Source organism: Pantherophis guttatus, chromosome 2 (genome assembly GCF_059756535.1).
Source record: "Pantherophis guttatus breed Tessera chromosome 2, ASM5975653v1, whole genome shotgun sequence".
Lineage (NCBI taxonomy): Eukaryota > Metazoa > Chordata > Lepidosauria > Squamata > Colubridae > Pantherophis > Pantherophis guttatus.
The window spans coordinates 35,265,404-35,282,271 of record NC_142064.1 but is presented as its reverse complement, the minus strand read 5'-3'; the positions used below and the strand labels follow the sequence as shown (position 1 = coordinate 35,282,271).

Below are 16,868 nucleotides of genomic sequence, written 5' to 3'. Positions count from 1 at the left end.
TACATAGGAAAATGTACCTTACAGAAACACATACTCACAGTCAGGATATACCGTAGTAGTATATGCATATACACAAATATGTAATAAGATAGATCATGCATATGTGCTTTGCTCCCATCTGAGAACTGAACATGAACAGAAGGAAAAATACACAAGCTACATTGTTGCTATATTATTTCACCATTATTACTGTTTAAATAGAAAGAGGCAGGAATGTTAGCAAGTCAACAATAAGCAGAACTAGCCTCAACAAAAAAAAAAGAAAGAAAGAAAGAAAAAGCCATATGAAAAGCTTCCAAGGCAACACTTGTTGACCAACTAGGCATTGCTAGGCCAAGCCTGAAATTTAGCTTCAGTTGTTATTCTTGGCTGAAAATCTAGAAGCAAACAAGATGAAAAGACAAACCCTAAAAGCTCTTTTTAATTTTCATTTGGCTTGTATCCACACCTAGTAGGAGCTATGATAGTAGCAGTACAGAGAAAAATAGATGGAATGCAAGCTAGGTTTCCCAGTTGGTGATAATTCATCCTGACAACAACCCTGTGTGAAGACTGATTGTGAACTCAGGTAGGCAGCAGGAATCATCCAGCAACTAAAGTCTAAGTTCAGCCAGTAGAGAAAAAACAGAAGATACACCCTTTTTTTCAACTCTTTCCTTACAGTACTCATTGTCTTCACTCATGGCACTAAGAATATGGGTTTTTAAACTATGATGTATAATTAGCATGTTATGCTAATGCAACTGTGAATTTAAAATCCATGGTCTATTAAGAATTTGATTATCTAATATCTTATTTTTTATATATTTCTTCGATACTGTTGCATTTGCAAGTTAATTGGATTTATACAAAAGTCATTGTGATATAAAAATAGCAGCTTCTCACAAAATAATTTTTAAGACCGGCATTTACAAGATATTGTACAAACTACAAATAAACAAGAAAAGAAAAACATTCATTTTTGGACCTACCTGAAGATCAGAAGAGACAGAACTGCCTCGATCAGAATCTTTTGGTAGAACAGGACTTGCGCTTTTCTCTTCAGATGATGACATCTTGCATTAAAGTACTTCCTGTAAAAAGTTCCAGAAATTGAACTTTACTTGCAATCAGTAACTCGGGTGTTTGGCTTGTGTTTTCTAAATCAAGCCAAGGAAAAAGAACTCAATTGTTTTCTGAATCTGGTTTGCTAGTGAAGAATAAGCCCTTGTTCTTAATTTATACACCAGAGTAACCAAACTACAGAAAAAAGTTTTTATGGCTAAGCCAGAAACCTGCTGATACTACAAAAACTGCTAGCTATCTGTAAATTAGAAATCTGGAGAATTCTATTTAGCTGTTCTTTGTAGCTCTATCACTGCAAAGTGTGTCTTCTAAACCCCAGGAGAAAAATCTGCAGACTTTAACTAAACAAATGACTAACTCACTGATTTTAAGGAAGCCCTAATCAAATGCAAGAATAATTAGTAGCCTACAAAAGCAGATTCCATAGCTTTTCTCTCTCTCATTTAAACTTTAGCCTAATCATCTATATATTGCTTAAGATGGATATAAACAAGTATAGAAAATGAGAAAGGGTATCATACATGGCATAGGACCTGCGTATTTGCAGGACCGCCTTCTGCCGCCGATAGCCTCCCATCGACCAGTACGCGCCCAGAGAGGGACTCCTCAGGGTGCCGTCAGCCAGGCAATGTCGGCTGGCGACCCCCAGGGGAAGGGCCTTCTCTGTGGCAGCTCCTGCCCTCTGGAACGATTTGCCCCCGGAGATACGAAGGATATCGGATCTCCAGGTCTTTCGCCGTGCCCTGAAAATTTTTCTTTTCCATCAAGCAGGGCTGGCGTGAACCCCCTCCCCCCTTTTTAGTCTTTTTTAGTTTTTTAGTTTTAAATTGTCATTGGGTTTTAATTGAATTGTTTTAAATTGGGCCAGTTATGTAATTCTTTTAACAATTTTAAATTTTGTATTGGCATGTGTTTTAGTTCTGGCTGTTCACCGCCCTGAGTCCACTAGGAGAAGGGTGGTATACAAACTGAAATAAATAAAATAAAATAAATAATACAAAACATTTTATATAGCACTTAAAAAACAGAAACAAATCCAGAATGTTAATAGCAACCCTGTAAGCTTTTAGCATTTTTTTCAGGCTTCAGATGAGTAACCAAAAAGAAACGGTTAATTCAATTAACAATTTAAAAAATGTTTTATATTAAAATGGGTCTTTATCCTTGTGATTTTTGTGATGCATCATTTCACTATAGCATTCATTTTATGTTACCTGTTGTTAAATGTTGATGCTTATCTGAAATAAAATTTGAATCAGACTTATTTGACAACCTTACTAGGCTAAATGAATGTCCATAATACTTCTCTCAAAGAAGAACAGTTGAGAAGAGGGAAAATGGTGTTTGAGTAAGATATGTCACTTTAGGAACTGTCTCAACAGGTGAAACAAAGTCATGATTTTACAAAGGCATTCTGGCCATGAATCAATACATTATCAAACAGCATATTTTGTCTGAGAATTTGAAATCCCTAAGCAAACAATACAGTCATATGTCTGACTATATTCTTGTGACAAACTTGCACTATACAGTATTTTCTTGTTGTGTTTTGAGAATAACAATTTCGATGAAGTGGATTCCTAGTGTTACTCATATATCAAGAGAATGATATGTTTATGAATAGCTGGACTACATCATTTTTTTGTCTTTGGCTGTGCCAGTTGGTACTATAGGTAGTCCTCAACCCTATGACCACAATTGAGCCAAAAATTTCCATTGCTAAGTTGTTGAGTTTTGCCCCATTTTACAACATTTCTTGCCACAGTTGTTAAGTGAATCACTGCAAGATAGTAGCATGGCTGTCAAATGAATCTGGTTTCCCCATTGACTCTGCTTATCAGAAGGGTGCAAAAGATGGTCACATGACTCTGAGACTCTGCAACTGAATGTAAATCACAGAGCCTTGGTGGCGCAGCAGACTAAAGTGCTGTTAAGTAACACCAGCTGCCTGCAATTATTGCAAGTTCAAATCTCACCAGGCTCAAGGTTGACTCAGCCTTCCATCCTTTCGAGGTAGGTAAAATGAGGCCCCGGTTTGTGGGGGCAATAAGCTGACTTTGTATAAAAAAGAACACCGCTTAGGGGGGCCCGAAAGCCCTACTAAGCAGGTATATACAAAAGTATGAAGGCTATTGCTTAACGCATTGTAAGCCGCCCTGAATCTCCGGAGAAGGACGGCATATAAATTGAACCAATAAATAAATAAATAAATAAATAACACTGCAACAATCATAGGTACAAGCCAGTTGCCAAACTTTCGAAATTTGACCACATGACCATGGGGGATGTTACAATGATCATTAAGTGTGAAAACCATTCATAAGTAATTTTTTCAGTGCTGTGTTGTAACGTCAAACCCCCAGTCACTAAACGAATGGGTGTTAAGTTGAGGACTACCTGTAATAGGAACTGGTTGGTGCTCAGAGTCTGGAAAACCATGGCTTTGTTATACTTGGCTCTTATAGATTGGCTTACATCTAGGAAGAAAAGTTGACCTGATGAGGAAATCATCCTTCCCAGCCTGATGCCTCCCACCCGTAATTGTAGTTGTGGGTCAGCACATTTATAACGGCGCCCTTTGGTTCGACGCAATCTAAACAATTCCACGAGTGAACTCCGCCTGCGAGGAAGTACAAGAAGAAAAAAACTGAAAAAAGATTCCAGGTTTAGGAAGATACATGCTAAATGCAGGAAAGTCTAGAAGTGAGAAGAGGATCCCTCGCCCTACCTTCTGCACCCCAGTTACGTTTTCTTTCCTACGCCTCATCCGGGCTTCCTACCGCCCCAACGTCGCAACCAGACGCCCCCCCCGGCTCACCTGAAGAGCAGCCGCCGCTCTTCCCCAGCAAAAGCCTGGCAGTTTCAAACTGACTGCACCGAAAGAGAGAGCTACCGCGATTGGTCCCAGTCCTTTTGTTAAAGGCCAACTGACAGGACAAAGCTTTCCAGCCGCTCACTTACCAATCGACAAGCCGGCAAGAAACTAGGAGGCAGGGCTTCGCCGATGACGGCAGCCAATGAAAAACCACAGAACGCCCCAACTGCAGACTGGGATATTTCAAGGAGTCCCGGACAAAGATGAAGCCGTAATAGAATTTGTTCTAGCGCCGTGCTGATTGGTCCGTTGATTGGTAGCCCGGGCTCAAGAGGCGGGTAGCGAAGAGACAGTTTAGTGGATGTCACGTGATAACGGCAGAGACTGGGTCGACAGAACTGGGGTGGGATGGGCGACTTGTTTGGGTCATTTGGGACTGTTGAAATTATTGTGAAGGAGGTAGCTGAAATATAATGATGATTGATGATGATGATAATAATAATAACAACAACAATAATAATTAATAATAACTGCTGTTTTATTAGAACAACCTTTCACGCTATCCTCTTTCTTGAAGAAAAAAAAAAAACCCACCAGGCGCCTCCAGAAACAACGTGGCGTAAAAAAGCTGAGAAACTCTTTATTTTTTTATTTTCTTCTCAGTTGATTATCAGCAAAGCAAGTCCAAACTGTTTTGTTTGGGTGTATGTGTGGATATGTGAAAACCAGCAAGGCATTTTGGCAGAGAACAGACTCGTTACACTCACTTTTGTAATAAGCCTTTAGTTAAGAAACTGGCTTTGGGTAGCATATAATTCAAATCAGAAACTAACAATAAACCAGTTTACTTATTTGAAAAACATAGGCCACTGTAGTTGACGTTGTTAAACTGCATATAAATATACCAAATAACAGAATATTACTTAAAAATGAAAAGGAATTTGTTTTCTATATAACTGCCAGACAGCTCCTGAATAAACTGAACAACTTGTATGATTGTTGTATTTTTCTTTTTTGCCAGGAATTTACATCATTTCTACAGCAGGTGGCAACACATCATAATGTAAGGCACCAGCAAAATGATGGATGATCACATGGAGCAAATAAAGTGATTGAAATGCATAACAAATCTTGAGAAAAAGCAATTGTAAACTGAGGGTTACTAAAGCAGTGTTGATAAAGATTTTGTATCACTATCAAATAGGTTTTGTTCTTGTAATAAATGCAAGTGTGAGGTTCCAGAAGATAATAAAGAACAGGAGCAAATGAATAACAATAAAAGATACACAGCTCTATATAATGCCAGTGAGACTATACACAATTACAATAAATATAAATCACTTCTCCTTTGAGAAGTTTGTAACCAGATAAATACGTCATAGTATATTTTTTTCTTCATTCCTCCAATATGGATGTGTTGTATTTTTAATGTTTAAATCTACTGTACAGAAATGTTATTTGTTCCTAATGAATAGGAATTAATGCATTGATATACTTGTAATAGAAAAAGATCCACTAATAAAATATGCTTTCTTAAATGACTATCAAATCATCAAGATGGAGTTTCGGTAAGGTTATAAGCTGCAAACCAGGAAAACTGGGAGAAAATGTAGGTCTGAATTTTTCTGCCTTGTACTCCTCTTGGTTCTGTCATCTTCTGCAGTGTCCTGTGGTCATTTGATTGCAATTTGTGACTTTCCCTACTAGCTTCCCACAAGCAAAGTCAATGGGGAAGATGGTAGGAAGTTGCAGTTGCTCACATTCCCACTGTTTCTCCTTAGGACCCCACCTCTCCAGGTGAGCAGGCATATGTCCAGCCCCACTCACATTGGACTGTAGTGCTCACCTACAATTCCCACCCTTGTGGCTGCCTGCACTCTGTAGCACTCACTTGCCTGCTGCTGGCCTGCTTGTGAACCACCTAAGAAAAGGCTTGTGACCAGGATTTGCAACTTCCTGTTGGCTTCCCAATTGATTTTGCTTGTTGAAACCTGGCAGGAAATTGCAAGGTGTGATCATGTGAGGTCCTCCTTTAGTGAACCAAGATCCTCACTTAAGTATGGCAAGAGGGACTGTGAGGACTACCTGAATACTACGACAGTAGCAAGTGCTATTGATTGTGCTAAATTTCTTTCCCAAATAAGTGCATTTGAGAGAAATAAATTCTTAAAGAATCACTAAAGGTTCAGCAGCAGTGGTATCACACTGCAGTGCCATAATTTCAGTCGAGGGAAAGTGCCTTGGTGGGTTTGTCTCTCATAGCCACTATTGGGGATAGGCCATCTATTGGGGATGGCCTATATAAATAGGCCATCTAAATATTAGTGGCCAGAAAATAATGGCATTAGAACATTCTGATTGGTGTTCTTAATTTACGATGTTTTTGTTACGGTATTTTGTGTGTGCGTGCATGTGTGTGCACTGCCCAGTTGCACTCTGTGAGATGAATAGCTATATAAATAGAATAAATACCTTCCCTGTAAAGTATTAAGCCTGAGGCAACTGTCTTTTTAATTAGGGTTTTTTTTCAGTTCAGTTTAAACAACCTGGAACTAGTTCCTGGATTCACACAATTTGCTAAATCAAAAACCTAGGTTATCAAAACCTGGCTGATGCTGTTTTCATAGAGCATGCAATACTCAATCCATTTTTAAATGTGATGGCTTGGTTCCAGCAATACAGTGATACAATGGCTAGATTCCCACAATACACTGAACAGCCCCCCAATGCCATTGTACCCTAGCATAGTTTGTTGTGCAAATCTAGCCTGTCTGACTTGCAGCGTTACAGATGAAAGGAGCAATGGACTGTAACTTACATACTAATTGTAAATGTGGCAAATGGGAACACGAATGTTCCCTTTGTCCCCTCCTGATTTTCCCTTGCTTCTTCAGAATCATTTACTCCAAAAATTTGATTTTGCTGCTATCATTTACTCTTTCAAATTACAATGCAGATAATGTAATAACTACAGATTATGACTTACTTAGGCTTCACTGTTGTTAATTAGCAGCTTTTTCTGGGCATGGTCATTGATGTATACACACTAATTCTATTACAGATGCATAATGTACTTTACAATTGGACTGGCAAGTAATGATGATTAGGCAGTGCGGCATTCTGGCTGTACCTTGTAGGCTGCCATCCTTTCTTTCTGAGACTGCAGTTCTCTTTCTCCGGTCTGATTCATTCTGAGTCATACGCAACATCTTGTTGAAATGGAGCGCTCATCAAAGGGGACTGTCGTGCCTGTTCTGCACCATTAGGTAATTGTATTTCTTCAAGAAATGTCTCTTGGGCTAGAATGGGGGAAGAAGTCTAAAGAAGAGTAGCCATTAGTAAGGGAGACTGCAGGCTGAAGTAAAAAAGAAAATAGACCCCTGGAACAGAGAAAACCTCAACGTGACTAGGAATATGACAAATGCAATCATTTGGGTTGTCATGTTTTATTAGCACAAAAAATTCTTGAGAAATCTCAGTCTTGTACGGGAAGGGAAGGAAGGACTTAAAAAAAAAAGCCATTTGATATATTATCATACAATAATAGCAACTCAATTTTTCAAGTGCTGGTTGTATTATGCCTAAACAATACCATTCATGTCTGGGATAGATGTATTCGCAAACTTGAAAGAACTTCAAGATATCTAGAAGGGTCATAAATAGAAAAGGAAAGACCTATATTCTGCCATGGGTAGATTTACACAACACACAAAACCTGAATTAATAAAACAAAAGCTACATTTATATAAGGTGCTATGCCCAAACACATATGGCTCATTGTGATGCCTGATTCACATAACATGAATAACCGCAAACAACTGAAATCTATTTTAGCCTAGTCTATCATCCCCTGCAAACTCCAGGAGAATTGTTCAGTGTCTATGGAGTACTGGATCATTTCAGGGGGGAGTGGGTGCCAAAAAAGATAGAAAATGGAACACAATTTCTTGGAAGAGAGCAGGATCAGCTGCCTGGCATCCTTAACAATAGCATTCTTCATGGCAACTTTATGCTGCAGGAACGATTTGTTTTTATGTATCATCAATATGGATTATTTGTAGTAAAGGACATCAGGTTTATAACCAGAATTGGGCCCAGAATCATGGTAATTAAGCAAAGCAGTTAAGTGTGATATCACATGACCACTTTGTTCAATGAATGCAATCCTGGCTCCCTTAATTGCAGTAGTTAAGTGGAGCATGGGGTACTTAGGGCTGAGGGAAGCCTGGTGGCCCTAAATGCCTTCAGGTTGCTAACTACCAAGCCAGTTGCCATGCATGGGAGCCTTCAGACAGTTCAGGTATATCAGCATGCACAAAGCTGCTGAAGCCCTGGAGGCCTTCTGCCTGCTCCCTCTCGAATCACATGTAAGTGCCCTTGGTCAGCTCCAAGGTCCAGCAGCATGCAACCTTTCAATTTTTCTGTAACTTCTGATGGATACACGCAGCTGATGCAAGGTGCAGCCTTTCTACAGACATTACCTTGTTCCATTCTGCAAGTGGGCACTATTTTTGTGATCCTGTAGACCCTTTTAAAGCAACTACCTTTTTGGAGGCATTACCATTTATATCATAAATGAAACCAGGTTGCCAATCACCCAAAATATGGTCACATGACCATTGGGAGCAGTGCAATGTTTTACAGCTTCTGGAAGTGCTTTATGGGCTGTAAAGCATCCTTTCCGAGATCATTGTAAGTACAACCAATCGCTAAGCAACTGGTCATAAATTAAGCACTACCTGTACAGTAAGAAAAGAATATCTCAGTAGGAAACAGTATCTGGCTGACCTTATCAGGACTGGAAAGTTAAGCAGGACCAGGTCTTGGTTAGTACCAACAAGTACCAGGGCTTAAAGTTAGATGAGGAAATAGAAAAACATCACAGAAAAAGAAAATGGCAAATTATCTTCATTCCATTGCCAAACAAACCATGGATATAGCCTTGAAGTCACTTGAAGTCAAGTTTGATTCAAAAGTCAAACCTGCTCTAAATCCAAATATGATAAGAAAATGCCCCTGGTACTGGGCAGACAAAAAATTGAAGTAAAGGGGGAGAATTCACCAACAATATATTTAATTCACATTAAATGTATATAATTATATATACATATATATATATATCTTCTTAAGATGACTTTTTTAGAAAAAAATTAAATATATTATATGAATGCAAAATGAGCTTATTTTTCTGTTGAAGAATTACAGCTGAAAGTCTGTAATTATACTGCAAGTTTATCCATATCTACACAAATATAAACTATTAATGAACTTCTATTACATAAATGTTTATGCAGTGTCAGTCATAACTTATTTAATGTGGCTATCAACATAGGCTGCATCTGCTGCCATCATGTAAACATTATTAATAGACACAGCTAGCCAAAACAGAGAACTGATTCCTAGTAATTATCCTGAACCAGATGGGTTAAATTCATCAATCCACTCATGAATGCAATTGGATTGCTTCCCACAAAATGGTTTGCCACAAGCCGTTTTTTCTTGATAAGATAACACTACAGGGATAACACTACAGGGATACAATATCAATTTATTAGGCAATATTCTTCAGTTTTAGTAACTGGCTAAAACCAGATGGTTACTCAGGATCTGTAAAAGGTCTTTGCTGTCTGTTTTGGTTCTATAACAGACAGTTGGAGAAATAATGACACAATGAGCAAAAATATAGAGATTATTTCTTAATTGGATATTTGGTACATATTATCCTTTGTTTTGACTCTCTTAGTAAAACAGAGTTCAGGGTACAAATAGATAGTGAAGTCTGTCTCAAAGATGGAGTACCTGCCAAATCCAGGAAAACTGATCCAGAGATATCCAAAAGTGTTTGATTGTAAGGAAATATTTTGCAGAAAGAACTATTTCAGAGCAAGCCCCTGTTCCCACCTAAGCTATTAATTTTTAGGTGTTGATGAACATTAGTATATCGCTAAAGGAAGATGCATAAATGTCTTACTGTGAAACCAAAACATGGAATGCTGAAATAATGGCCATTTCACCACCAGTGAATTGACTTTAGCAGCATCTAGCCATTCTAAGATAATATAAGATCTATTCTGCTTACTGTTATTTTGGTACAAGAAATGCTCCAGAAGATGCTAAAAACCACTATTGGGATCTTGTCAATAACTATATCAGCCAAATTGTTACATTCTCTGCTCCTGTTGCCTAGCTCCTGATCTTGGGCCTCATTCTAGTTAGACTAGAGGTTGTCCTCACTTAATGACTGGTCACTTAATGACTGTTCGAAGTTACACCAGACCTCCCCAGAGTTACTTACAATCCGTTTTTAAAGTTCCAATGGCCACCACCAACACCCATACTCATGTAATTGTATTTTGAGCATTTGACAAAAGGCTGGCATTTATGGCTATTTTTGGTGGGTTTTTACTTCCCATTTCTAGCAAAAAAAAAAAAAGCCCACTGAGGAAAACAGGTTTGCTTAACAACCACGGTGTTCATTTAATTACCACTGCAAAAAGGTTGTAAAATTGGTGACCTGCTTAACAACTGCCAAGACTTACAACCATAATTCTGGGCTCAGTTACAGTCATAAATATACTTCTTGCAACTTGTCATCATTGATGCTTAATTTCTGTAATTATTTTGTTACTGATTTTGCACTGTCTGCTGATACTACTTCTATACTTTGCCCTTGGAACCAATTTGTTATTGATCTCTGGTATGGCACTGCTAAACCTTGACTTGATGTTTGCAAAGCTGAAGCTTCTTGGACCATGTTTGATTTCTACTGTCTATCCTAGAGAGATCTGTACAACGACAAAAGTCCAGTGAAATAATTCATAATATGTTGTGTTGATGAATTTGTATTGCATTGTATTTGTTCAAATAACACCTGATAATAAAGCAAGCATCATTCCATTTCTATACCTTTCAAGGATCTCAGTATTAATATAGTCCATGCTCAAAACAAAGATTCATTTCTGCCCTTCTCCATCTTAAGTCCACTTGATGTATTAAACTATAGCTGTAGAACATCCAGTCAATAGGCTGGTAAGGAAATAGGTAAGTATATTTAGATATCTAGAAGACACATATCAAGAAAGTTGATCTATTTAGGTTTAGTCTAGAATTTCTCTTTGCCTTGAAATTGAGAAAAACATAATATAATGACATATTTTTGAATGATTAATTTGGACAACATTAGGTAACAACCAGACAGAACTGCCATTCAAATTACAATGTCTTCTTTGAATTCATTGGCTGAGGGACAATTGATTTGCCTCATTGTGAAATCAATTTGTGGCGTATATAGGAAGTAATCCTTCAAAAAGCAATGTGAAGTGAAATTAACAGAAAATCCAAACATAAAAATATTATAATTCACCAAATGCAGGATTTCTTGCATGGGAATAAATCATAAAGGAAAATTAGCACTATTCTACTTAAATCTTAAAAAGGCAAAAACTTGGGGATCTATTTTAACAGATAAATTATGAGAACATTTTTATAGCTTGTAGTAGAATCTGATCAGTCCTTTGTTTGAATTCAGTTCACATTGTCTTCTCATGGGCTATAAAGAGGTACGCTCTGTTCCAGAACAGTAATCACAATCCATTAAATTCTATTCCCTGTAGTCTTTGTTCCCAGTTACATTTCATACGGTAGATCTGTGTGTGTGCGTGCTGCAGGAGCAGAAATTTGTTCCCAAATGTTCACATAAGAAGCTGGCAGAATTATTACAAGGGTTTTACTTCTATTTACATGACATTTTGCTTAACTATAGTCGTTTTAATAAAAACTAAAAAGATTTTACTTCTCACTAAAGAAAATCAAGCAAAAACGGATGAACATGATACTTTAATGAAGTTAGTTCCTCAAGAAGATGTAAAGTTGGTAACATGCAAAATAGTTTATTTTGCTTGGGTTCACATACAATATGCTTAATGGGTCAATGGCAGGGCAAAGTTATTGTGCAAATATAATACAATCAGCAGTGGGCAAGAGAAGATTAATTTTCATTTTGTTCGAAGGTTAAACCACCTTTACTTAGTAGTCTGTTTTGTGAATACGATCATTCAGCCCAAAGTTGGATAATGCTAAAACTTGAGTAATCATTCTTCCAAGAAATTGAGCTGGAAATAAATTGTATATGAAAAAGACAGATTCCCATTTATAGAACTCACTGGCAGATTCCTCTCAATTTCAAACCATGACTGCTTAGCAGTAATTACTTGTAACATCACACACACTGTTGCCTGCTTGTCCACTGGATAAGGTGTGAGTGTTGTAGTGAAGCCTTATAAGGGTATTGAGTTATTTGATTATTGGTTTTTAAGCAGATCTAGTATTGTCACAGATTTACCTTGGCCCCTTGAACAAACTGCAGAAACTATGCCTGACTTTTGTAAAAAGATACAGTGGTAACCAAATGGAATTATAAAAAGAAGCCTTACCTCCAGAAAAAGAGAAAAGGCAGTTAAATTGGAGAAAAAAATAACACTGAGCTGACCACAGCAGGTGAAGACAAAGGAGGAAAGAACAAAGCACAATGTCTTTCCTTATTGGGAAGATGAATGTGTTTTGATAATGCCGCAAATAACTTGACAATATATACACACAGAATTGAACATTTTTTAAGGAAAAGAGATGGTTGTTGAAAAGAAAAGTGCTTGTTTTACTGAGATTTATTGGAGGAAAGGCGCAGCTTTATTAAAATACTTAACCCTTTCATGAAAATTATAACACTTCAGCTTTCTAGAACTAGGAAAAAGAATGCAGGGACATTTGACAACAAAACCTCTATTGATTACAGAGCATTTTTCAGCTTTCGTTAAGTGCAAGGCAAAAGAGGAAAAGTCCATTTGTAGCATAAGCAACCAAATTTAAAAAGCTGTCTAAACATTACAAATTTGGTGAAAAGCTAAATATTTATTTGTTTGTTTTATTTATTTATTTATTAGTTTGTCAAACGTACAAGATAACAGGTATAAATATGAACATGGACATAAACGAAGGAAATGAATACAAATAAATGGGGACAGTAGGACAGGGACGGTAGGCGCACTGGTGCGTTTATGCACGTCCCTTTTACGGACCTCTTAGGAATGGGGTGAGGTCCACGGTAGACAGTTTAAGGTTGAAGCTGTGAGTTTAAGGTTGAAGCTGTGAGTTTAATATATTAAGAGTTTGACTAGTTTGTGGAGTTTTGAAAGAAAGCATTAAAAAAGATTCTTAATAGAGATAAATGTATCATTTAAAATGGTTATTTTCAAGGTAATTGCTGCTAGACATACAACAGAACTGCACTGAGGATTTTTTTTTGTTACCTCATGCATAGAATTAGAGGAAAATTCCACTGTGTTTCTCTCTATAACTCTGCACAAAGGTTTATATTGTGATAACACACTTGTTTTTGAAGTAGACGTTTGACAGTCAGAGACCAGGTACTCTAAGACTGTCCAGGCACTCAGTGGTCTTTAAGTTACACAATTATCATTGGAGAACATGTTGACATGCATTTGCAAAACCTCACACAATGTTCCAGAGAATGGTTGACTATGGCCTTCAAGTATGATGCAACAGTTATGAGTTCTTAAACCTAACACAACATATTGTGGTCAAACCATTGATGCACAAAGCGTATACAAGCATGCAGAGAAATTTCAAACAATTATAAGTATTACAAAAAATGTTAATATACCTATAAGCTATTTTAGGAGATCCATTAGCTGAACAGATTTTTTAAATATGCGTACCATGCTTCATTCCTTGAATAGTTTCCAATAAATATGAAGGGCATAGCAATGTACAAAGCAATGCAAAAAAACTTTCCCAGAAGCCAAAAGAAAAAAAGTGACATCAGACACAGTACTCACATGTTATAATCATTCACTTATCAGTGAAGCTGAATTGTGGTGTCTCACTATATGGCACTTAAGTCGCATTGTGAAAGATAGCCGTGAATGGCCACTAAGAAGAAAAATAATGCACCAAATAGGCAAAGAAGCCCAGGTTTGCTTTGAGTGTTAAATGAATGAACAGAAGGGAGTTTACTCTCATTTACCACAGTCCAATGGTGGGTTGCTCCCGGTTCGGCCCAATTCGGGCGAATTGGTAGTGGTGATGATGTGACGTCAGCGAACCGGTTCTCTATGACTGTGAGCTGGGCCCTCCCGCCTGCCCCCGCGTAATACCTACCTTTATTTGTCATTTTTTAGCCCAGCTGATAGGTGTGGCAGAGTGGATTGCTGCACCTCAGCTGGGCAGAAATCTAATGCACTTGGGCGGAGTGCAAGTTCGGCGCACATGCAAGCGAATCGAGTTTGCGCATGGCGATTGCGCGGCCAAAGCGTGTGTGCGAAGAGAACCAGTGGTGGAACCCACCACTGCCAGAGTCCATATTTAATCCACAAAAAGATATTCTGCTTACACTATCTGTGCAAATATACCACATTAGGCTTTGTGTTTTTTGAAGGCAAAGCTGCAAATAATGTTCAAAAGGAATATAGTCAAACAAATAGGCTAGTTGCTTTGTTTGCTGTTGGAGGGTAAAAAAAATGTGAAAAATCCACATCAGATTAAACAAATAGCACCTGATATGGTTGGACCTTTAAATTTAATGTTTGAGTTATCTCTAGTACCATTTCTCCCTAAAATAGATACCTAAATGGTGAATGTTTCATAGTCTTCAGAACCTCCACATGCACCAAGTGTTTCTATTTGCAGTGACAGACCGTATCCTATTTGCATACAAAAACCACCACAACATTTCTTTAAAATACAAAGGCAAAGGCATATTAGATATAACAGGCTCTGCACCTTGGTGTGGAGGAGTCTAGTATACTGTATCAGGTTATTGTTGTTAGTAGTTGATTAAGCATGACTGCAATTGTACATTGTTACTCAATTATATTGGACAGCTCATTAGACTCATTAGAATTAGTTCTTTTAGAAGTTTCAGCAAAGCAAGCAGCAGAAAAGCTTATATTTTGTTTGATCAGTAGGAAAGACAGAACATCTTGCCAGGCTTTTACTGGTAAAATAGCTGATGAGATATTACACAATTCCTAGAAAAAATAATTGGGAACTTTTGACCCAATTAATGTGATTTTGTTTTGCTAGAACCATTCAGAAAAAGCTCTGACTGGATTAAGGTCAATGTGAATGATGGAACTAGACCTCTGAAAAAAATATTTGCATATTAGGAATGTTCTCAGAATGGGACCCGCAGGCCTCATTCAGCAGAAGGAGTAGAAGGGGCCACATATACAGCAGGACTGAGCACAACATATAAACAACATACAAACCATTATTTTCGTGCCATTTTTCAGCCATTTTCAGTACTATTTTTACAATGGAAGACTGGTTACATGTGTTTCATCACCAACACAAAGTCTTACAACTGTGCTTCTATAATACCTGTTATAAAATATACTATAATTATTTCAGTTCTGCCTATAATTGGCCAATGTTAAAAGAAGAGAAACTTTGCAAATAGTACTTTGATTGCGTTTCTTTAAATTAGAGCTTTGACTGCAAAGCACTTAATTTGTGATTCTTCCATACTGTGAACTTGAATACTTTCTTAGTACTGATTATGACTTTCTCTTTCCTTTTACCATGAGGTAGGTATGCAAAAAAATATTTCAGTCATTTATTACGGTAGTGCACCAGCTGTTTCTGGGAAAATAAAAGAAGCATGTGTGATATCAAGCATGGATTTGATTCATATATCATACTAACCTATAATTGGTTTAACTATTTTTAATTGAATAAACTCCAACTGGCCATAAATCATTGTTTGCAAATAATACTTAGTATGCGACAGGCTACATCATGGTATGCCATAGTGTATTAATTTCATTGTATTGGATCAACTAGAAAAAAGAAGAAGAAAACAGGTTGTACGTTAAATCTAATTCACTGTGTGATGTCAGTCAACCACAATATTTATGGTTTAGTGTTCTGTTAAAGTTTCTTAACAAAGATTAGCAAATGCATACTTCCCAGATAAAATAGGCACATACAAAAACTGGTTAACAGGCTGAAAATTCTGCTGTTTGACTTTGACTATTCATAACCTATACCTTTTAAAATAGGATAACACTGTCTCTCTCAAGAGAATTGAGAGAGGTTCAAGTACTGCTGCCTCTTATATTTTTCTAATAATTCTGCTCTGTATTATTGTTTCAGGAAAATAAATATAGTGTCCAATGACTGGTACCAGAATAAATCATAAGTTTAGTAGCACCCTGAATACCAAACTATCTACATAGTAGGATACATCCTGGAACTATTATTTGTTTTTAAAATTTATTTATTTTTCGTCAAGCATGTAATAGGTAACAGATATAAGTATAAACATAATTATGAATACATGAAATGGATACATATAAAAGGGAACATTAGGATTCTACTTTTTTTCTGTCTGTATCAGGGCTGGACAATTAATTTTCCCAAGGAGCCACATGAGAAACCACGACTGTTGTGTAGGGCTGCCGATGCTCCCACTCCCTGCTGATGCCCTGCCTCACCCCATGTCCAACATCCCGCCCCAATGCCTTGCCTTTGCCAATGCTGCCTCTCCACCATTACCAATGCCATGGGTCTGAGAGGGACAGCCAAAGGACCAGATGTGGCCTGTGGGCTGTGAAATGCCCACTTTTTATATTGTCTTGCCTTTTCCCCTCTCCTTTTGGAGAGCAAAATTGGAATTGTTCATACTACAGGTGGAGAAATGCAACTAAGGAATGGACCAAACAAATTAGGCCTTCCAAGTATTGTTGAATTCCAATTCTATCAGTTGTAGCCATCAAGTCCAATGATAATAGATGAGGGAAGATAGTCAATTAACTTGTAGATGGGCACAATTTTGTGCACCCTGTCACTCAATACTTTTATGTGAACCCACCCTGCACAGTCAGATAAGAGTGGGGATTTTCTCTAGATCTTCAGCAGGAGAATCAAAGATTTTTGTGAAAACTTATGTAGAGACATTTTCCAAATACTG

General features: G+C 37.5%; 1 protein-coding gene and 1 long non-coding RNA gene across 42 annotated transcripts in view; one reads left to right on the top strand and one right to left on the bottom strand.

Annotated features, from left to right (window-relative positions):
* POC5 (POC5 centriolar protein) overlaps positions 1 to 4,050 on the bottom strand; it is a 29,589-nt gene extending 25,539 nt beyond the window's left edge. For 13 of the 41 annotated variants that reach the window (XR_015732099.1, XR_015732101.1, XR_015732103.1 and 10 more), the window contains exons 1-3: positions 3,794 to 3,938; positions 3,541 to 3,685; positions 972 to 1,073 (exon numbers count right to left, since the gene is read on the bottom strand). Coding sequence is in view for 36 of the 41 variants with exons in the window: in XM_087885776.1 (XP_087741902.1) it covers positions 972 to 1,055 (84 nt within the window). In the remaining 5 variants the exon portion in view is untranslated. Of the gene's footprint in view, positions 1 to 971; positions 1,074 to 3,462; positions 3,686 to 3,793 lie in introns of all 41 variants that reach the window. The other 28 variants (XR_015732100.1, XR_015732102.1, XM_034441106.3 and 25 more) reach the window with 11 other exon arrangements.
* Positions 4,051 to 4,101: 51 nt separating this feature from the next.
* On the top strand, positions 4,102 to 5,081 carry LOC117679296 (uncharacterized). Its single transcript, XR_009622256.2, has 2 exons — positions 4,102 to 4,184; positions 4,902 to 5,081. It is a non-coding gene; the product is annotated as an uncharacterized LOC117679296 (long non-coding RNA).
* Positions 5,082 to 16,868: the final 11,787 nt, after the last annotated feature.